We start from the raw sequence: 24037 nt of genomic DNA on the forward strand, positions 1-24037 counted from the left end.
AGCCATCGCTACAGTGGTGACCCCGACAACACGCGACCATGGCAGATGTAGATCAACTCGCCAAACTGCAGGCTCAAATCGCGGGACTCCAGCAGCAACTCGCCGAACACCAAACGAACCACAGCCAACAGCTAGCGCTCCTTCAAGAACAGCACCAGCAGGCTCTGCAGCAACAACAGCAGCAAACAACGCTGTCATCGCAGCAAGCCTCACCGTCTCCATCATCCTACGGCGTCGACACTGCTGCCGTCTACCGCGTCACTCCGAAACTGCCTCCTTTCTGGCCAGCTCAGCCTGAAATATGGTTCGCCCAAGTCGAAGCACAATTTTCTTTGGCCAACATCACCTCGGACAAGACTAAATACGATTACGTCGTGGGAAACCTAGACCATCGTTTTGCCAGTGAAATAAGCGATCTTATCGTGAATCCTCCGGCCGAGAATCGTTACCTAACGCTGAAAAACCTATTGATACAGCGCGTCTCTCCCTCCGAGGATCAACGGGTGCGGCAACTCCTCACAGCAGAAGAGCTCGGTGATACCAAGCCTTCGCAACTATTACGACGCATGCGGTCTCTCATCAGCACCACCCTTGTGGAGGATTCTTTCCTCCGCACATTATGGTTGCAACGTCTTCCGGCCAACGCTCAAGCCATCCTGCAAACGCAAGTTACTTCAATGCCTCTTGATGAACTTGCAAATATGGCCGACCGCATCGTCGCCGTGGCTCCGCCTCCAACTGCACCCGCCATCCATGCAGTACGCCATACCAACGATGTTTCGTCATTGGCCCAACGGGTTGAGAAACTCTCAAAGCAGCTCGAAGATATACAAGCTCATCTGAAAAAACCTCCGTACTCACGGACTTGGAGCAGATCTCTACCCGCGCCGCGCCCCGCTCAGCCTGAGATGTGTTACTACCATCGCAAATTTGGAGCCGAAGCCAGACGTTGCATCCAGCCATGCACCGCAAATGCAGTGAATCCGGTAAACTCCAACAGCGACTCGTAACGGCGGCTATGAGTCGTTCTATTACAGGCTGCCGCCTCTTCGTCACCGACCGCCTCTCCCAGCGGCGTTTCCTCGTAGACACAGGATCGGATCTCTCAATCTACCCTGTAAAATTATGCACCGAACAACGAACCTGCACTGACTACGAGCTCTCCGCAGCCAATGACAGTAGGATCCGTACTTATGGTACTTTACTTCTACGCCTTCAGTTCGGCCTCCCGCGTGACTTCCTTTGGAGATTCATCGTTGCCGACGTTACCGAGCCAATCATCGGAGCAGACTTCTTAACCCACTTTCAACTCATTCCTAACATGGCCACTGCTCAGCTCATCGACGCAATCACTGGCCATTCTACATCGGGTCATCGAGGTCGAACTTACCAGGACAGCGTGCGCGCTCTGTCGGGCTCTTCATCCTACCACGACCTCCTGGCCGAATTTCCTGATATCACGCGGCCATCAGGGACTCCTCGGGAGATCCACCATCATACCAAGCACCACATACGCCTACAACCTGGACCGCCGATCTACCACCGTGCCCGCCGTCTAGCCCCGGATCGACTCCGAGATGCACAGGCAGAATTCGAGCTACTAGTACGCGAAGGCACTGCTCGTCGTTCACACAGCCCTTACGCCTCACCACTACACATGGTTCGCAAGAAGGATAGTAGCTGGCGACCTTGTGGTGACTACAGGGCTCTCAACGCACGTACGATACCGGACCGCTACCCCGTCCGCCATCTGAAGGATTTCTCCCACGCTCTTCAGGGGTGCAACATCTTCAGTGTTATCGACTGTGCCAAGGCCTTCACTCAAATTCCAATGGCTCCCGAAGACATAGAGAAGACAGCCATAATTACACCCTTCAGCCTTTTTGAATTCCTATTTATGCCATTTGGACTTCGAAATGCCGCCCAAACATGGCAGCGCTTCATCGACGAAGCTCTCGAAGGCCTAAATTTTTGCTTTCCTTACATAGATGACATCTTAGTATTTTCCCGTTCACAGGAAGAGCATCATCAACACCTGCGGATATTATTTCAGCGCCTTTCTGACTACGGTGTCATCGTCAACTCAGCTAAGTGTGTCCTAGGATCTTCCAAGGTCACATTTCTGGGCTTTCACGTGAGCGCTGACGGATGCTCGCCGTTACCTGACAAGGTAGCTGCTATCAACAACTTCCCTCCACCGAAGACCATAAAGGACCTTCGGAGATTCCTCGGTATGCTGAATTTTTATCGACAGCACATACCACACGCCGCATCCACACAGGCCCCTCTCAATGCTCTACTTCAAGGTCCTGATATCAGGAGCTCCACTCCAATTATCTGGACACCAGAACTTCAGCAGAGTTTCGATGCCTCTAAAGGCGGACTAGCCAAGGCGGCAACCCTGTCGCATCCAATCGACTCAGCACCTCTGGCTCTTGTCGTCGATGCTAGCCGAACCGCAATCGGCGCTGTCCTACAGCAAAATTTTGGGAACTCTTGGCAGTCACTCGGTTTCTTCTCTCGCAAGCTGACTCCTTCCCAGCAGAAGTGGAGCACTTACGACCGCGAACTCTACGCCGCCTACCAAGCAGTGAGGCACTTTCGGCCGATGGTTGAAGCCCGCGATTTCGCCATCTTCACCGATCACAAACCACTCTCTTATGCCTTTGGCCCCAGCAAGAAGAGTAGCGACACCTGCTCACCACGACAATTTAATCACCTGGAATTCATCTCACAATTCACCACGGACGTGAGACACATCTCCGGACTTGACAACATCGTCGCGGACTGTCTCTCCAGGGTAGAATCCATATCCACACCGTCTCCGATTGACTTCGCCGCTCTCTCTCGCTCCCAAGATGAAGACGAAGAGCTCCAAAGACTACGCCACAGCGGTACGGCTCTTCAACTTCACCGTAGGCCTGTACCCGGAACGAACATTTCACTATGGTGCGACACCTCCATGCCAACCCCACGCCCCTACGTTACTCCCTCATATCGCCGACAAATCTTTGACAACATCCACTCCCTTAGTCATCCTGGTGCAAACTCCACCATTAAACTCGTCTCCCGTCGATATGTTTGGCCATCCATGCGAAAGGACTGTCGCGCATGGGCTCGCAGCTGCCTCTCCTGCCAACGTTGCAAGGTGTCTCGTCACATCACAACGCCACTTGGAGACTTCGTTCCGCCAACCAGGCGTTTCGAACACATACATATGGACATCGTGGGTCCTCTCCCGTCTTGCTCCGGCTACCGGTACCTCCTCACAATTATCGACCGATTCTCCCGCTGGCCAGTCGCAGAACCCCTAGCAGACATCACCGCAGACAGCGTCTCCCGCGCCTTTCTCCTGGGATGGGTTGCTCACTACGGCTGTCCTCAACACATCACCTGCGACCATGGACGACAGTTTGTGTCATCTCTTTTCCAGAGACTTTGCACCACTCTGGGAACAACGCTACATCACACCACGAGCTACCATCCCCAGGCAAACGGACTCGTCGAACGACTACATCGCGTTCTTAAGGCGGCCCTCATGTGCTCTTCTTCCAACTCATGGATGGACGCACTACCCACAGTTCTTCTCGGCCTCCGCACAACTTGGAGAGCCGACCTGCAGACAACACCTGCCGAACTCCTCTTCGGGGAGCAACTGCGTCTTCCCGGGGACTTCTTCGTCGACCCTGCCCAGCATCTGGACTCCCAGGATCTTGTTTCTCAGCTGCGTAACCACATAAGCCAGCTGCGTCCGACCCCTGCGTCACGCCACATCTCATCGCAGCGTGTCTTCATCCACAAGGACTTGGCCACATCCTCCCAGGTCTTTGTCCGCCAAGACGCTTTGCGGCCAGCCCTGCAACCACCTTACGCGGGACCATATCCTGTCCTCAGCCGCGGTGAGAAGACGTATACCCTGTACATCAATGGCAAACCAGCCACTATATCAATCGACCGTCTCAAGCCAGCCCATCTTCTTGAGGAGGACCCTCCGCCTACTCCGTCACCAGATACCACCACTCGCTCCGGCCGCGCCGTCCGTCCTCCAGAACGTTTTGTTGCCAACACTCTGTCTCTCCTCCAAGGGGGGGAGTAGTGTGGCGCATCGTCCGCCACAATGTAGAGTTGGACCAGTGGATAAGTGTCCGCCTACTAATCGGACGGCGCGCGTTCGAGTCCTGGCGCCGGCCGGTATTTTTTCCTATATCTTTTCAGGAATTCTAGACGGTTCGAGGAAGATTCGGCGCGGCGTTCCAGAATATTCGCCGCATGTATATAAGCTAGCCATCTGGGCTACCCAGTTCAGTTCTGTATTGTCAAGTCACAATAAACGCCTCTCCGCAGATAACCGAAGTGTGTTATTTAGCGTAGCCATTGCTACACACTCAAAATCCATTTTTTAGATATTTGAAATAACATAGTCTATGAGTAGAGGTCCGTGAAAGTGGTTTTATTTTTTGCTAAAATTCGTTTTAAAACCATATGATTTCGGTGTTATAGTAAATCTTGGCAGTGTTATTATAATGCTACAATTTTCCCTCGTTTATAGGCGTTTTATTATTTTATGGTACACATTTCATGAATACTTATACTTTTATTAAGCGTTTTACATAACATTTTTAGCACAATTTTGATTGTACAAAATTTCTGATAAAACTAAATGAAAGAAATGGTTCAAGGTATATGAATGGTTCAAGTTTGTAGTTTTGGTGAATACGAAAGGCAAACGGCAAATCCCCACTGCCTTATATGTGTGTACTTAAAGAGCCATTCCAGAATTTTTGGAATGTCAAGTTACTCTACACTAAATAAAGCCTTTAAAAATCCTTCAGTTGTAGGAACTACAAGCTCCTCCTTCGTTTTCTTTGACTGAGTGACTGTTTGTTCAAATGATAGCTGTCGTTTTTTGGATCCCCTTTCATTCACATGTGTAAGTGTATCGCTACTGATGTGCTTTAACAAAGAGTCACATCTTTCAAATTCAATTCTTTTATCACAAACTTTGTACAGTAATACTCTGTCTTTCACATAAAATCCTTCTTAGCTGAATTTACTTGCCTTGGTATGAACAGTATCACTAGCTTTTGGCATTTTAAAATTCCTATCCTTGGTTCGATATTTAAAGGTATGGAACTATGATAAAAAACAGTCCAACCGCAAAACACAACCACTTGCGATGGTGTTTTCAAACTGAGTGCTGAGTAGCTGCGGTACATATAACCTTAGTACTGTATAACTTACAAATTGGCCGAAATGTTTCATGTCGTGGGTTCCCTTTCGGTACCCCTAACACAGGTGTTGAGGGAAGGTAGGATAGCAGCTAGATACAACAAAATCGCTTAGTTTTGATTACAGCTATTGCCAATTGGTCAGGAAAGACAGTGAAAGAAGCACACATAACTAAACATAATAGGATTCAAAGAAACATGAAAAATTATTTCCCATTTATCGATCCTGAAAAATCCAAAATGAGACGCTTTCTCACCTGAAGAATTAGATATTAGATTTGGCCAATGTCGAAATGATTTTTTTGCAATGAAGCTCAGCAGAGAGCCGAATATCCGACGATCCATCCGCTGATAAGGAGAATGCCCCTCCTCCTATCCTTTCTGTTCTTCCTTTCCTTCCCCCTACTGCTAGAGCTTCGTGCTTTCAAATAACCATACGTTTCTATGGATGTCTTTAAACGAATCGAATCCGTGGGCCGTGCCGTGAAGGAGTTCAATAGAGACTTCAAGAGGTCCCTTGTTGAGGGCTATGAAGTGGAATGCTGTAATCACGTATTAGAAGTTGTCATGGTTGAAGCACTGGAGTATTTGGTTCTTGTAATGGGCTTTTTCATACAAACAAGCGTTAGTAATGGCATGTAACACGAGGTACATGCTTTTCAGAAGAAAACTGGCGCTTCTTTTTCCATTTTCGTGTGTAATGTTTGACAATTTTATCAACCATCTATTACAATAGATATCATTATTAAAATCATCAAACAATATAATAGGCATCTCCTCACATAAGCCATCCATCCTCAATAATCTATTCTTCTTAAGGGAATTCGACGTCGGTGTGGTCGTGAGTGGAATTCCCCTTGCATTGGCATTTTGACTGCTATGTGGAGTCACTGGACTCTCACCGGCTAGCGAAGATCGATAGGGAAGTGGCGAGTCGGGTCGCGCGAGGGTCTCTGTGCCTCGGCCCTGGTTGGAAAAATCGAATTTTGGCCATTTGGGCAAAGTGACTCGAGAAATCCTTTAACCGAACAAAGCACGCAGGCCTTAGGAACGTCGAGGATTCGCCCCGCATCGTTTTCGGAAGAGTAGGGTCTAGGTATTGAATGAGAAAGAGACAGATGTTTTAAGGACCCACCCGGTTTTGATGGGCCCCCAGGTGAAAGATGTCGGGGCGATCGTGGGGGGATCACGTGGAAAAAAGTTTGTGCGAGTTTGGGAGAAATTACATGTCTCAAGCAGACTAAGGTAGTCGCCTGGGAATATTCATACAATTATCAGTTGTCGCGATTCGAATTATTTCCCCAACCTTAACTTTCCTGGCTTATTGTATAGCTGAAAATTCATTGATAGTTATTGCAAGTTTGTTCAACCTTCTTTCCGTCTGCATCTCCTCCTCTGACACCTCCATTCTTACGCGAACAATTTTTAAGTAGGCATTAAGTAATACATTGACGTTTTCATGCCTTCATACGTTTCTCTATGACCCATTCTAATTTTTTACTTAAATAAACTGGCTAACTTTTGCCCATTCTCATGACGTGCTCCCACTTCTTCCTCAAATTAGGGGTATTGTGGAATCTATGTAAAGAGATAGCTTTTGTCTCAAACTGGTTGGTGCATTTATAAACGCTGCACATTTTGTTGCTCATGAACTTCTCCTTCTATGTTTTTCATCATGATGCCATTGATATTTGGCTAAACAGTATAGTGCTGGCTGGCTATCGTTTCACACGAACAAACGTACTAATGCAACCGATCACTTCTATTTGGTCGTGACACCTAATTTAGTGCTGCCACCTGGATTCCCTTCCAGATACGAATACCCGGCGAATGAGATGCGAATATTTGCAACAGTAGATTCAATCTACTGTTGCAAATATTTCATGGGGAAATTCTTCTTTAGTGCGTAAACATTATTGAGAGGGGATATTTTTCCGAGCTCTTAATCTATTGTTGTCCATGTCCATGAAAAAGAGCCTTGAATGACCATGAATGAGTATTTTTTTTACTAAAAGGAACGTCAGACTCAAGATTTTTTTTCATCAGGATCTTTGCTCATACATTAATGATTACTTTAAACTGTATTCGCATGGCCTTTCCCTGTGGATGCTGACAATGAAAAATGGTACAAGCGAGATTTTTTTGTAAACTTTATTTTTTTGCTGCTGAATTCTTCATGCAGTGAATATTTAATGATAATCGTGGGATCATTATGGATCACTTATCTTTAGAAAAAAAATCATGCCTTTACATCCGACAAGAATGAGTTATGGATGAAAATAAAAGTCACCATGTGTTGCACGTTGCGGCACTTTAGAGGTCACGCCCAAATTTCAATTGCTCATATTTCATCAACAATTGCAAATTGGGGGCTAAAATTGTACACAATTTCTAATTATACCAGGATGTATGATCATGGCAAGTTCCACGAAAATCCGAGTCGGTGGGTGTCATGGCCTGGTTGATTTGAAATGGAATGACCCGTTTATCAGAATGCTATGATTTTAGGATATAATCCAGCGGGATCACAAAACAAAAAGGTGTTTACACAACAGGGAGACAGAGTACGTAATCAAGGTCTCTGCTACTACTGCGATATGTGTTTAATTTTGCAAGACATTTAAAAAGAAATCATCCATTAGAATTAGAAGTTCAAAAGGTTTTTTCAATGCCTGCTAAAAGTAGGGAACGGAGGCAATTTTTATGTTCTCTTCGTAAAAAAGGAAACTATTTACAAAATTCTACAGAATGTGTTAGGCCAATGAAAAAGTCTAGTCAAGTTAGGGATTCGGACTATTACTTACCCTGTACAGATTGCTTGGGTTTTTATGCACGTAGACAACTTTGGAGACATAGAAAACATTGTGTGGAGAATCCAAGTAATGGCAGCATTAGATCAACTACTCAAATTAATACTCAAAATTATTTGATGAAAAACTTGAGAGTAGACCCTAAATTACATGAGGAAGTTTTTCCACATATGAGACCCGACAAAGTATCACTAGTGGCCAATAAAGATGCTCTGATTTGTGCCTTTGGGGCTCAATATTTGAAAATACATAGAGAAAAACATTTTGTTAATGTTACCTCAAGTAAAATGCGTGAGCTCGCAAAGTTACTGATTGAGATCAGGAAAATTGAACCCATCGTGAAAAATTTAATTCAAGCACTTCAGCCACGATACTGTCGTGTCCTCCCGTGGACAGCTCGACTAGGGGCGGCTCAGAATTGGGATCTTGGACTGACGCTGAGGGATTCCGAGCAGCGAAGGTGGTCCTCTAGGAGGGACGGTATCGGGTAGAAATGAAAGACCCCGGGTTTGCCACAAGAAGTGTATTTGGTTCCATTGACTCTTGTGCGAGAGTGATCTCCTCCTTCGACTTCCCCGGGTCGACCGTTGAACTTCCCTTCCACGGCCCTGTGGGCCCCCGCTACGCGGGTCCCGACTCTTGACGAAATGATGACTCACGAATGACGGATGACGAATTGACTAAACAATGACCTCGTGTCTATGATGCATGCTGTTTTTAAGGCATCCCCACATCCGACCACCCCTCCCCCTCCGTGAGTTCGAGAACCTTCCAACGGTACGCCATTCCTTGCTGAAAAGTGCAGACGCATCTGCAAACAAAAATGCGGTTCCCACTCTCAGCAGAATCAGCGCAGTGCGGACATCGAGGCTTTCCTTCTATGAGAGTGCACACGCACCGTCTATCCGAAAATGCATTCCTTGCCGTCAGCACAATCCGCACCGCGTAGGCATAAAGGAAAGTTCAAGAGACCCACGCAGGAAAGGTGAATAGACGATGATGAGGACGCATAGGCCGACCAAAAGAATATGCACGCATCAACAAAAAGAGTGTGAGGACTTAGTCGAAGGCAAAATGAAGTCGGGATGCAATAGTTGAGACAACAAAAATGTAGCTAGATATGATAGTAATAAGGATTGTTTTGAATCTCCTACCTATGCAATGAATATGGGAACTTCCCTGAAACAATGCTGTGATATTGCTATTATGTTTGCTTTAAAGAAAAAGGGCTGGTATGCAAATGTTCAGTTAGCAGAGGCAGAAGCAGATTTAAAAACTATGATTCAACTTTTGACAGCAAATTGGAAGTATGACTTATCTAACCATGCAGCAGATGATTTATGCATAAAAAGATGGAACAAAGTTAAATTGATTCCACTTGCAAGTGACCTAAAGTTGTTAAAAAATCGTTTAACCATAAGAGCAAATAATGCTGCATCAAATCTCATGTTAGACAAAACAGATGAAACTGCTTTCTGTGAATTACTGGAAACAATATATTGTAGAGTTCTGTTGCTAAATAGGAAGCGTGCAGGCGAACTTCAGAGAATATTACCTCATGTGTATGAATTGTCAGAAAGTGTTTGCCAAAACTATGAGGAATTCGATTCGGCAATATCACTGACAGAGAAGGTTTTGATGAAACGGTTCAAGCGTATCATAATTAGAGGTAAAAGGAATAGGGGAGTGCCCGTATTGTTTAGTTTGGATGCTCAAGAACACATTAAACTTTTGCTCAGCATAAGGTCAAATTTTGTTGGCGATGAAAACCCGTTTTTATTTGGAAAGCCCCACCTTAAAACACCTCTATGTGGTTACAAAACACTTGAGAAGTATGCAAAAGCATGTAGAGCAGCAAATCCAAAGGCTATTACATCTACCAGACTTAGGAAACATCTATGTAGCAACTATTTCACAGATTTTCAATATGACTGATAATGATATTGAACAACTTGCAACTTTCATGGGCCACACAGCGGGCATACATAAACAGTCCTACAGACTGCCGGATGATGTCTATCAAGCAGCAAAAATTTCCAAGATTTTACTTTTAATGGAAAAAGGGGAGGCTGCAGACTTCAAGGGAAAGAATTTGGATGAAATAGATATTAATTTAGAGGAGAAATTGCCTCTACAGGGCAACAGTAATGAAAATGCTGATGATGATTTTTCAGCTGATTTTGATGAGACAGAGGAGAGTTTCAATCATGGTGAAAGCACAGTGGGTGCACTTAATATACTTGAGCCAAAACCACTTTCCTCTTCATTAACTTTTGTGGGAGGAAAGAGGAAAAGAATTCTTGTTCCGTGGACACAAGAGCAAAAAGATATGGATGCCAAAAAATGCGGAATGTGAAAGGAAACATACTAAGGATGTCAAAATACTCCAAATGTGAAAGGAGTCCTAAATGTGTATCGAGTGTAAAGAAAATTAATGAAAATTAATATTGATATTATGAACATTTTCGAAAAACAATTACGCTCACAGTATTAAGAGCCATATAAGCATATGCAAAGACCACTGGACCTAAAAATCATGGACCACTATGCTGGATGCCAAAAAACCGCTCTTTGAATTAAAGGATGTGAAATAGATAGCGGGATGTATATATAAATATATATATATCCTTTTGGCAAAACATCTCTCTTAATTTATTGCTTCTATTGGACCTGGAAATATAGTGTGGCTCTAATATTATGTTTTCCGTTTTGCTCTTAAAGATATCCATTCTCAATTTTTCAAGCAATCTAAGCCTAGCGCGCAGCCTCCGAGTCTCCAGCGGTTCCCAGCCTAATTCGCTTAACATCTGGGTTATGCTGTCTGTACGACCATAACAGTTTTTGGCGAACAGCGCAGCCTTCCTTTGTATTTTATTCAGTTCACGGATTAAGTCTTTCTGCACCGGACCAGAATGCAATGCATATCTGAATGCAAAGTACCAGTTGGGTAGTGACACAGGGTGCATTCCTAAATCTGCCCTGTTCTCTTTCTCCTGGGTGGAGAAGATCTGCCACCTAGCCAATGTTAACCAGACTGGTACCACCATGCAGAGAATAGGGTGGTTTCGTATTATTTTTTTATTGCCTAAATCGAAAGATTGTTACTCCTGGAGTATGTATTTCATGCCTGTAGATTTTTAATGACGATATCTATTTTTCACGATTACATGAAAAGTGAAAATTTTCAAGTGTGTGAAAACGCGACGGCTAAGTATGAATGCTGGGAAAACCCTGTGTGACTTCATTCTGGTTCCCGCTGCCGCCGTGTGAGGTGACCTTGGGGCGAGGCTTTGAGCGCTGATACGATGCAGGCTGCTAGCAGGTAGCGCTTGGCTTAAATAAGGATTATTAATACCCTATCAAACGAAGGAAACTTTCCGACCATAGGCAGTTTTAATATGTAGTTGATTATTAAGACATGTTTCCCTGAGCTCTGTGCCTCATGCATGCATTGGTAATCTCAGACGATGTAAAACTCCTATCTACTTGTATAGAAAGTAGGTCCATGTGACATCACGTGGAGTGGCATCGCATGGGCACCAATCTGGACTTTTTCAAATGTGGTTAAAATTGTCCATTGCCATTCGTCTAAACTGAGATTTCTTAAACCAAATAATTTGTATATTATGAATACACTAATGGTGGGTAACGAATTGCAAGCAATGCCTTTTGTTTTCTTTGACGAAGGATACTACCCTATTAAAATATATGCTTCTCACGAATTGTGAACCCTGTATGTGGTGCTCGTACAGTTTCATTCAATGATAGTAATTTACTGCTATATATTACTCACTTGGTATCCTAGCTGCCCAGAGTATATGAGATGAGGAGGCAGCTCCTACAACTTAGGCTAACCTGGCAGCGTTTATTACTCTCCCACTGGAGTGATACATCACCTTGAAGACAGTGGCTGATTTTTATGGGTAGTGTGTTTTTAGTTGTTATTCCCATGTTCTGCCACTTTGAAAAATCAGAAAAAATTCAGTGTTAGGAGATGCATTGGCACACACATGGTGATCTGAAAAATTTTGATACCTATAAAATTTAAGGAATGGTGATTACTCAAAAGCTTTCAAAAAATTTAATAATGAACATAGAATCATAATCATAACATAAAGTTATCCTGTTAAGTCATTTGGAATCACAGTGTGCTCAAATCTTTTATTTGCATGATAGTTCAGAAACGCAGGTGAATGTAGCAGGACTACAAATAAAAAAAAACTTATTCTCATTGACCAGGTGGATTTGCTGAGTATTCCATCCATGTCTGGTGTATCTCCTTCCAATGACTTCAGACTTGCTCCATCGAGTGTCTTGAAGGCTGACAGCTCCATTGCCTGTCCTATGACCTCTGTGAGATCAATGGTACCATTCCCAAATGGTTCTACCCCACAGGCTCTAAGCTCAGGAGAAAGTCTATTGGTTTGGAATGTGAATGGTCCGAGGAAAACCAACAGAGGAAATGATATTATTGGATCTCCGAAAAGAAGAGGTGTACAGAAGTCTAAAAAGGGCAATACAACATCAAGCAACCCTCTAGCATGTGAAAAGGTGAACCCTAAAGTGGCCATACCACGGTTGAAGGCTCCATGCTCGCAACTTGTGGGTAAGGCTATTTTGAAACAGTCTGAAAAAGTCGTGAAACCTATGCCAAACATTCTACAGACTCTTCCGGCTAGCATTAACTCTCCGATTACAGTTCTGAACGGAACCCAATTGGTTTCAACCACCCCAGCAGTTGGTTTCCTGGATGAGGATAATATTAGATTGGTTCAGGCAGCAGCTTCAGCCAAGATTGGTGTTCCGATTACAGTTTTGCAACCACCTCTGACTGCACCAACCTTGTCTTTGGTTGGTTCCGTTATGCAGGGGATAGGGAATGGCCATTTGGTCCCAGCTCATCTACCGGTGGGTGCAGTATGGCCTGGTGGACTATTCTTCTACCCTTCCTGTTCTCAGTTAGTCAGTCATGTGGTCCATGTGAATCAAATGCAGAACACTGTGTTGTCAGCTGTTTCACCTGTCAAAGTTAAACAAACTGAAAGTGTTGGACATAAAAATTCTCGTCAAACCAAAGGTAATATTGATGTAAAACAAAATGTGATGTCTTGTGCCATATCTCCTCGCAAAGGTGGACCTTCTGGAAATGTTAAACAGAGCATTTTCATGCCGTCTAACATAACATCACCCCAGTCTTCAAATTTGAGTGGATTATCCTCAGCACTTAAATCAATTCTCAAACCAGACAGTGGAGACATCAAATTGACAGGTCTGAAAGAAAGTGGTGACGTGAAGGAAACTCCAAAGAATACTGTGAGCTTTGACATTTCCCTTCCTGAAAGTGCACTTAATAAAACTGCGGAACAGAAAGATTTGGGACAAGGGGGTATGGTATCACTTATGCCTTCAAACTTGAGAGTAGACTCAGCCCAAGTTGGAGAATCTACAAATGTACAACTGAAGGATTTGTTACTAGATGGTAAGGATTCCCATTTGTCTTTAAATTCGAGAGTAGATGCTGCCAAAGTAGGACAGTCTGGAAGTGCACTACAGAAAGATTTGCAACTAACCAATAATGTGTCTTCAATTTCCGAAGGGGATGCTGCCAAAATTGGAGAATCTACGAATGTACAGCAGAAAAGTTTACTGCTAGCAGATAAGGTATCCTTTGTGTCTTTAAATTCAAGAAAAGATGCTGCCGAAGTTGAAGAACTTAGAATTTTGTCGCAGAAAGATTCTCTTAAAGCCAATGAGATACCCCCCTCATCTTCACCCATGAATGTGGACCCAGAAATCAAATCACTCGTGGAATACCTTGTGAGCACAAATGGTCCAGGCGTCAAGGTGACGGATCAAAAAGGACAGCAATTATCGTCTAGTGCCTCATTGTCATCATCACCAGTTAAGGTAGTGATTAATCCCCCCCTGACAATGGCGGAAGCCAAGACACTCATATCCATGGGAGGTGGTGCGACAAGTCCGTTGCCCAGTTTGGTAATATACAAGGTGCCAATGGGTGGGAAGGTGGTGGGGTGTGAGCAGGGGTCGAATGGGCGGCACCCGGTTGGTTACCTCATCGGAGGAAGTGCCTTGAAAGTTGAGTCGATGGTTTGCAGTGAGGAAGCGAGCATTAGGGTGAGGAAGAGGAAAAATACTGCTGTGGGAAGGTGAGCACGTCTACTCGAGAGTCCATTGTTTGAGCAAAAATCATTTGCGCAAACATTCTTGCTCTCACCCATTTTATTTTTTCCTTTCGGTCATATTAAACTCAAATATGAAATTTTATCTCAAACACTGGTCGCTAACCTGTCCTGAACTGAATAGCAATTTAAAATGGTTTTTTTTTTTAACCTTTAATCAGGGTAAACGTCAGAAATTAACAACATCTAGCATAGTTTAAATGAAATAAACTGACCTTGTTCATAGTAAAGATGATGTGTGAGGCAGATACATTATTAATCAATTTTTCCATTTTGTGAAATTGTTGCTTTTCCTTGACTCTGACAATGTCACCATGGAATCTGATTTTGTACCTTGTTTTGGTGTCCTTCGGTGGGTTGCCTTTGTACTGCAGTTTCGGTCTATCGTGCGTTAATCTTGGCAGTTAGCTATTACAGTAAAACCTCTATGCAGTAAACCTCTTTACACCATAAACCTCCATACTTCATACCACACCTATGGTGCCATCAGATTTACCTCTTTGTAGTGAACCTCTTTATCTCATAAAACCTCCATACTTCATACCAAGGATACACCCCCAAGACGGCCTAACTACCTCTGCGTATTGTACCGGGACAACTAGAGACCATTAATGCAGCCACAATTACGTACTTGGAATGGCATTTTCAGCGATAAATGTTTCACGCTTATTATTTTTTTATACACGTTTAATATGCTGTAATATTCACGTTAACCATTAGTTTAGGCCATTTTGTTCCATATGAGAGCATACCTAACAGTAAATAAGAAAAAAGTTATCCAACTGTCCTAATCATTTAAAGTGACTGTTGAATTAAGAGAGATCACATCGTTTTCTCTCGAATTATGGCAAAAATCATGCGATAGCGCTCTCCTTCTGTTATCATTAAATAATAAATATGTATATGTTCTCTAAAGCATGCATGTTTATTTAAATTCATAAATATAATGGCATAAAAGAGAGTAGTGCCTTTCATTTCCAAAGGATATGAAAAAATGGTGCCTATCACTAAAACCTCTCTACAGTGAACCTCCATATATCAAATTGCCTGAATTTTGGTCCCCTCCGTTACGATGTAAAGAGGTTTTACTGTAGTTTTTATTGATTTTATCTCATAAATTAAGGCCAAATGGATGCTTGAGCAAACATGGGTCTTCCTATCTCTCAACATTTCATTTCATATCACATTGTGTATAGTTTGAACACTTTGTGGTCGTGACACCTTCCCTTGTCAGCTCAGTTGAGTTTTTTCGCATTCCCTACCCATATACATACCTTTGATGCTTACTTTGTGCCAGAAGATCAACCACCAATATGTATACATAAGTCAATGTTGTTTACTCGGAATGTTAGAAATGTATTGCACTGTTATCGCTGCAGGAAGTGGAAGGGCACTGAGGAGTCGTTGAGAGGCAAACGCCTTCGCTGTGGCGTTTGCAGCCTCGTCTTCTTCAACATGGATGCAATGGATGAGCATTTGTTGCAGCACGCCCGAATCTCGTGGCACTGGTGCACCCATTGCTGGGAGCGCTTCAAGCACAAGAATGAGCTCAAGTACCACATCCACGGACACATCGGAGCGCCACCTCCCAGGTCCTTGCTCACCATGCAATGTGAACTGTGAGTACATAGTACATGTTGGATTTCTCTGTGTGTGTGTGTGGAGGCGGGCGGCAATATGCCAAGGGATACGTACCAATCAGTCTTTGCATATTGGAAGCCTAGGCACTCAAGATATGCTGAAGTAACTTACGTGGGAGTGAAGAATGCTATGTATTTGTTTCCTTATTTTACATTATTCTGAGGGGTTATTCTATATTTATGAGTAGAAATAACTTAATTCAGAGAACTATTAGATCTTCAAATCAACCGTTCAATGAGCCATTAATTTCTCTAGGTAACGACATTGACTCGATGGAAATGAACTGTTCCCTTGGAAGTGAGTCTTTAATCAGTCACTTATTGAACTTCCAAACAATGCCTGTATTTGGATAAATCTATGACATCATCCAAATTTGAGACCAGAGTCGAAAATATAAAAAACTCTGGGGTTTTAAGCATTGATATTTTGACTTTCTTTTCCCATAAATAAAACAAAAGTGAGTCCTCTTCAATTGTTCAACCCTATCTGCTATGGCAGCTAGATTGCAAGTTAGCAAAATAAAAATTGCTACCAATTTTCCACGGATACTTCCACTTCACGACTGGTTTCAATACAATATGTTAGGTATTCAGGTGACATCTCCTCGAAAAATTTGTTTTAATACCCTCGATTAAGATTTCTATGAAATATATGTGTAACTTAGATTTTATCGGACTTTAATGGTTTTTCCCATACTTTACGGCACATGTGGTGACGTCTTCTAGCCTAAATGAGTACAGCGTACATTCGGATTTTAAGGGTTGTGTATTCCTTTGTTGAGATTGTTGTTTCTCAAACACAAAATAGGTTGCCAAGGTTGATTAAACGAAGTGAGAAATATAGAATGGTTCATTTTGGTGTGCAAAGCTAAAGCTAAGTTAGTCTATTGTTTATTTCCTTCATCCGCTTAAATTCCATGAAGATTTAACATCATTGATAATATTTTTAAAAATCTAAAGGAGGAGAAAGTGGGGTAAGTGACTGATGGGAAGGAGGGATGGTGAGAGAAGGTGTTTACGTTGGCTAATATCTGAAGGATCTGAAAAATTGATTTTTTTCAAATCCTTGTGGCCCAATGAAAAAAAGTTGTGGGACTGATCAAAAATAAGGCCTGAAAAATTTCAGACCTTTACAACCTTGACGCTTGCTCAGATGCAATTTAGGGGGGGGGAGGGTTAAAATTCGATAAATTTAATATTTTATGGTCATTTCTTATGGATTTTGCCATGTTAATGCACTGTTTTGGGCAAATATTTAGTGCATTTTGACGTATCTGCCAACGTTTAGCCACAAAATCCCAAATTTGATTGCACGTCCACAATAAAAATATTCCAACGCCCATGTATCGTTGCGGATACAAGAGCGGCAGGCTGCTCCCGTCCCCCCCCCCCCCCACTCGCTTCCTCCCCTCCCACGCCACAGCAAAATTCATTCTGCGTGTGCTGCTAGGAGGTACAGTAAACTCTTGATTTTACGAAGCAGGATTTTACGAAGTTTTCGATTATACGAAGTGATATTGCGGTCCTGGTGAAAAGCCTATGCTAAATACATGGCGCTATTCGATTAAACGAAGTTTCGATTATACGAAATTTTTTGAATTTACGAACCTCGGCTCGGTCCCTAGGAGCAAATGGCATTCGTTTATACGAACTACGGCGAAAAATTTGTCAACAAAACTAGTTACGCCGGCGTAAGTAGCTAAAAAATCAGCGCTTCCAACTGTGGTCCATCAAAAGTGCGAAATCGTAAATGATAATGCAACTTTGGAGAGAAATGGGTCGCCAAAAATCTCACTGTGGGAATTTAGGGGGAGTAGGAGTTCAGTTAAAATATCGTGGCTGACATTATGCCCCTATTTACGTGCCTGTTCGTAAACATAGCATCGACAATAATTCGTAGTTTAACATGTCAGGAAGGTCGCGCGGAGTATTTCGTACACCCCTAATTAACCCTTTGCACTGCTGTGAACGTACTTCGAAGACTACTTGACTACTTTTCGCCGAAGCACTTCGAAGGGTCCCTAATCCGGGACCCTTTCCTCGACGAGCTCACCCTCGCTGGCCCCTGAAACTGGGCTATTTTTTAATGCATTACCTGACGCAACCCTGGGTTTCAAAGGGCAAAGGTGCCATGGGGGGAAAAAGAGTAAAGTGCGTGTTACTGTGGGGCTGTGCGTCAACCAAACGGGCACGGACAAAATAAGCCCGTTGTCATTGGGAAATTTGAAAGGCCAAGGTGCTTAAAACATGTAAAATTGGAAGCCCTCTCCGTTTTTTACCATGCAAATAAATAATAACAGCTGGATGACCCGAGAAATTTTCCAGCAAACGGTTATATGTCTACAGAGAAAAATTGCTGGAGAGAACAGCAAAATTGTTTCAATAATGGATAATGCCACCGTTCATAAATACGTGGAAGATCTAAAATTGGCTAATGTTCGAGTCCTCTTTTTACCCCCGAACTCGACTAGCAAGTCCCAGCCCTTGGACCAAGGCATTATCCAGGATTTTAAAGTCCTGTACCGGAAGAAGCTTGAGCGGTATTACTTGCGATGGATCGGTATGTATACATTCATCTATTTTGCTCATGTGCGTTTGGATATCGATTTAGATATTTTTATTCATGATTATCATTCTTTCAAATCTATTTGCTACTTTTATAAATGGGAACAGAAATTAATAACATCCCGAAATGGACGTTGATACATGCAATCTGCGCCATAATATCTTTTCGTGTATATATTGGCCTTTGTGAATGAACAACTTAAATATCTTAAGTACTGGGCTCTATTTACCGCCAATTTATATTTCAGGCTTCTCGTAATGAAGACGCACTTCCAAGTCTAACCATGAACTTTCTTCTCACGCGCTTCCCCGTTCTCCCATGCTGGGGTTCTGTCTTTCCAAAGCCGTCACTTCCCTCCTGCCACCTTTGGCTGATCTTGCTGACACATCCCAAACCCCTCCTTCCCCAGCATTTCCCATTCACTCCATCCCTAAGGAGACTGTGTGCGTCGCATAAAAATACAGCCCCCAAAAGTAGACTGAGGCAGAGCTGAAGGCCATTTCCCCACCCTTCTTTGTTCTGCCCCCTTCACCAGTCCTTGTGCTGACCACACTTCTTCCCTCAGGCAATCCCCATCCCACTCTTATTCACCCCACCCATGCCCCGTTTACACCACGATCGTACCGACGTTGATCGCGACTACTGTACGTTTACACGTCTAAAAGTTACCATCGTAACTCAGTGCTGCCCTCGTTGTGGAATTGTGTCAGATAACAACTGACGACGACGCTGCGTGAGAAAATTGAAATCCTGGAAATTAAGAAGCAAAAGAGTATTAATGTTCTCATGTGCTAAAACTGAAGCTAGACCGAACTGTCGGTAAAACGTTAAAGAATGTAGGTTTCTTTATGGGAATCTGTCAAAAGTTTAGCAATATTCATGCGGTAAAGACAGTAGATATGTCTCCTTGCTACGTTCCAATTTGGAATATTTTGCTAACTGGTCACTTTATTATAATATCGAATCAATACGGATTGGACGTGTCCAAAATAAATTTTTCAAATTAAATAATGGCGATTTATTAATCTCTTTGTCTGATTACAACACTTCATATATTATTTCCCTAGTTAATTTGAAAACTCTTGCACGACCAAGGATCCTCCAACAAAGGCATATTCCTCTACAAAATTATCAATTAATATTTAGATTGTTCCTATCTCCTTTATTAGTAACTTTTAATGGATCCCGTCATAGCAATATAAATCCTCACCTGCTTGTTTTTAATTACCATAGAGCAAGTTATGTCTTCAACTCCCACCTATGATGAGATAAAACTAAAACTAGTCACAACAGTCCGTGAAGTCTTTAAGAAACTAGATTCTTCGAGAGAATATGTCAAAACATTCAAGAATATTCACGCATTAAAGACAGTACATATTGCTGTTATAATTTAACTAGAAAAGGCTTAGATTTCGGCTTGATTCGGCACAAGTATTGATATCTCCATGTCCTCATTTAAATGTTATGGTTATTTCTGGCGAATTTCATTGTGAAATCCTGTATACAATGATTTATTTGGTTAACATTTTGTGCATGTTTGTTATTTTCCATCATCTGTGAAGTATAATGTAAGGATACATGGTTATGGGTTAACCTGTAAATAAAGAAATGCATAAAACTGGTATAGTACAGAATATCCGATATCATTTGGTAAATAGAACATCAGAAAAAACTTTCCCCTAACGTCCTTCCATTACCTGCTGAATAATGTCTTCAATCGTTGCCATATATCTTTGATATATTAGAGTTATTTATGAAATATCAGTTATTGTATCAAGATTGCAACGGCGCGAAAGAATCGTATATGCATCGATCTTCATTTCCTAAGTCTTTTTTCTTGGCACAGTAGCGCTAACCATCGTAAGTTCGGCAGTGTTAAGTACTAAGGCCTACGATGGTAACTCTGCGCGTCTACACGACGTTTTGAGGTTACGATCGTACGGATCAACGTCGCGACGATCGTGGTGTAAACGGGGCACCACTGGGAAGGTTCCCCGATTGTGGAGAAGGGCATGGTTCATCTTTACCTGCAACGGGGGAAAGTTATTAACCGGAGAGAGGTGGAAGAAGTATCTTCCACTATCGGGAAAATGGTGCCGTGCTTAAAATTGTCTCTTTTCTTCTCAGCTGACTTTTCAATTGAAATTAATTTCTTTGCTCTTTCCACACTATATTTATTTACGATTATGGCGCGACTATTTTTTAGTGCTAAAACTAAGAAAATCTTTTCTCTATGTCAATGATCCTTTGCCTAACTTTCAATACGGCGGAGAAAGGAACACGAAAACTAAATGAGGTGACGGTACAGGTTTTTGCTTGTCATTTTTTGGGAATTCACGCTAGCGAACCAATACTTAACCACGTTGAGAAATGATAAAACGTCTCTTGTAGGAAAACAATCAATGTGGATAATAACGTTTCTATCTATATTTCTCCGATACTGTAAGATGTTTCTCCTGTCGTTTTCCGGTTGGAACCTTGCTCCTGTCGGCATAAAAGGAGAGAAACATACTATATGAACAGGTCACCTCACACCCGGTATGAAGAATACAGTCCTGATGAAGAATTAAGTCTTTTATGGCAACGTCTGCGAAGATGATGGAACACAGTAGTCGGACGGAGAACTCAAACAGAATTTACTTCAAATATTCGCCAGAAGATAATCACATCCTACGTTATTTATGATCGTAATTGAATCTCAGTGAAAATAGAACACATTCTGCTGAAAATACGAAGTAACTCGAAATATTAACTTACGATAGGTTATTTTGGAAACGGACTAAGACCCTTGTTTTTCTTTTTTTTCTCGTCACTGAGCGATAGAGGGCGACATAAATGGCGGTTAGGCCGGCTGCCGCTAAAATTCCGTGGGTGTCAGAAACAAATATCTATCTTTTGCATACTTAATAGTAGCTATTGGCTCCTAACCACAAATTTATTACTGTTAATTCTTATAATAAACATTGCAATTCATTATTTGATTACGTTTTCTAAACTGGTCGGGAATTTCTTCAGCGATCGTTGATGTTGAAGTATGAACAAGAAATGGGAATTTTATGGTGGTATAATTATTTAACGATTTTTCACATCATAAATCGATAGCAAAAAGCCTTTTCTATGAATTATACCGAGAATAACCACCGAAAACATTTAAATAAGACCACTAAAGACAAAAAACGGCGGAAGAAACAAAAGCGAACATTTTTTTCGTGACTTATGAAAAAGGTTTGAATTTACGAAACTCGATTTTACGAAGTGACAATTTTCCAGTCCCACTGACTTCGTAAAATCAAGAGTTTACTGTATATGCATCTAAATCTAAATACCGATAAATAAGGATAATTATGGATCTAAAAATATTTATCGCTTTTCTCAAAGTTGGTCACATCGATTTGTTTGATACCGACCAGGTGCCTAATAAGAGACAAGTCATCTCACTACGCATTCTTTTTTACCTTCTACCATCTTCCGATTTATATTATCAAAGATTAATGTCCTCCTAGCAGTGCACGCGGGATGAATTTTTCTGCATTCGAGGCGTGGGAGGGGGAGAAGCAAGCAAGCTGGGAGGGCCCGGGATCGGCCCGCCGCTCTTGTATCAGCAATGCTGCATGTGTATTGGAATATTTTCTTAGTGGACACGGACTCGAATTTGGGATTTTGTGGCTAAACATTGGCAAATATGTCAAAATGCACTAAATATTTGCCCAAAACAGAGCAGTAACTTGGCAAAATCTATAGGAAATGATCACAAAATATTCTAGGTATTTTTTGAATTTTGACCCTTCTCCCCTCAAATTGCTTTTGAGCGAGGGTCAAGGGTTCACTTGGAGGTCTCTATTTTTTCAGGCCTTATCTTTGATCAGTCCCGTAATTTTTTTTCCCTGAGCCTTTGAAAAAAATCGATTATTCCGATCTGCCCTATTGGATAGTCATTGCTGAGGCCAGTGAATCCATGCTCCTTTGTATTCCCTCTCTCACACTTGGTAGTTGGTGTTAGGATTGGGCAGCAAAGAAAAGCAAAGCTTGTTGATGCTGGGGTGAATCAGCAGTTTCTAATGTGGTCGTGATGCTGTTGGATTTCTTTTGGTGCATCCCTTTGGGTACTTATGCAGTGCGATTATGTATTTGGTATTCATTATTACAATTTTTGAAAGTTGAATACATATGTATGTATTTGGAAAACACCTTTACTGAAGTCTTCCACTTGGCTAAGCAAATCTGTTCTATACCATCTGCAGCTGCCATCATGGTGATCTTTTTTCTGTGCTCATAGGAATATGTACTATGGGGGGAAAAAAGTATCCCAATAGAATTTGTGCCGCCACCATCGCTTCGCAGGAGAATTTATTCCCTTTCTAATGGTATATAATCCTTGGAATGAGACGAGGTATATTCAAATACGGTTTTATGTAGCCACCAAGGCCGTGACGGTGAATTTGCCTACCTCAAACCGAGGCTCGAACATATTTTGAACTCCTCTCTAGAATGTTGGCGCATTCGATATCCTTAGGAATTGTGCCTTCCGTTTACCCGCTATTTCCTTCTAACCCTCCTTTCCGTTCCTTCCTCGCACCTACTCTGGAACTCGTAATGAAATTATAGCCCATCTCCACTTCCTCATTTTCTCCTGAAAATTTACGGGATAAATATTCGCTGGACGTAATCTGCATGGCAGCAATGGCAAGGAGCGATTTGAGCATCAGGAATTACGCTAAATACACTGGTCAACAAAAAAAATTTTTTTCTGACCTAGAGATGTTGTTGGGTTATCCTATGGGTACTTTTTGTCCTGATTCCAAATCTGGGCTCAGATGTTTTTTTATTACTTCTAGTTTATTCAGGATTACCGAATTAAATAAGGGTTCAAGCATATTTGAGTAAATAATTCCTGATTAAAAAATGTGAAAAAATAGGTACTTTCATAGGATTTTCTCGTATATTTAGCATCTGGTCCCTATTCAGTGTCGATCAGTAATCTACTAACATGTTGCTGAAATTTCCTTGGTGCTATTTTTCCAAATGTAAAATATCTTGGTCGAAACACTCACTGCGTTCATCTCTAACAGCGCTGAGGTTTGGTGGAAAAAGGCAAGGTGTGAGTCGAGAAAATGATTTTTGAAATTCATATTGCAGCCCATTTTTTGGTAAGATTTAATTAGATAAGCCACCAGATCGTGATAACTTTCAGCCATGATATTTCCTAAAAAATGTTCAGATACATTTCTGAATGCGTTCCATGTGCTTTTTTCCGTCGACCTTAATGGCTGTTGAAATTCCGAATCCGTCAGCGCTTCCCTAATCTGTGGCCCAAAACAAATTCCTTCTTTGATCTCTGCCTCACTTAATTGAAGGACTTTTTGTTTCAAATAAGTAAAACCAGCATCATTTTTGTCCATGGCTTTCACAAAATTAAAAAAAAAAGTCCTTATTTAATATGCAGAGGTGGAAAAAGAATATTTTTTTATTCGACCAAAAACTAGCAAAGGACATTTTTGGATTCAGGAACGAGTTCTTTACATTCCGGACAATTTTTTTTTTGGAGTAAGTAATAATTTTTTATGTTTCTGATATTCCACTCGCAGATGAAGCA

The 24037-nt window shown here is 42.2% G+C and overlaps 2 protein-coding genes across 2 annotated transcripts; both read left to right on the top strand.

Annotated features, from left to right (window-relative positions):
• The first annotated feature begins 38 nt into the window (after positions 1–38).
• Positions 39–1010, top strand: LOC124168755. Its single transcript, XM_046547024.1, has one exon. It carries the CDS (start codon positions 39–41, stop codon positions 1008–1010), a length of 972 nt encoding a protein of 323 aa, XP_046402980.1.
• Positions 1011–9965: 8955 nt separating this feature from the next.
• On the top strand, positions 9966–15861 carry LOC124168756. Its single transcript, XM_046547025.1, has 4 exons — positions 9966–10259; positions 12215–13517; positions 13635–14205; positions 15618–15861. The coding sequence occupies exons 1-4, from the start codon at positions 9966–9968 to the stop codon at positions 15859–15861; spliced, it is 2412 nt and encodes an 803-aa protein (XP_046402981.1).
• Positions 15862–24037: the final 8176 nt, after the last annotated feature.

Source organism: Ischnura elegans, chromosome 12, assembly GCF_921293095.1.
Source record: "Ischnura elegans chromosome 12, ioIscEleg1.1, whole genome shotgun sequence".
Lineage (NCBI taxonomy): Eukaryota > Metazoa > Arthropoda > Insecta > Odonata > Coenagrionidae > Ischnura > Ischnura elegans.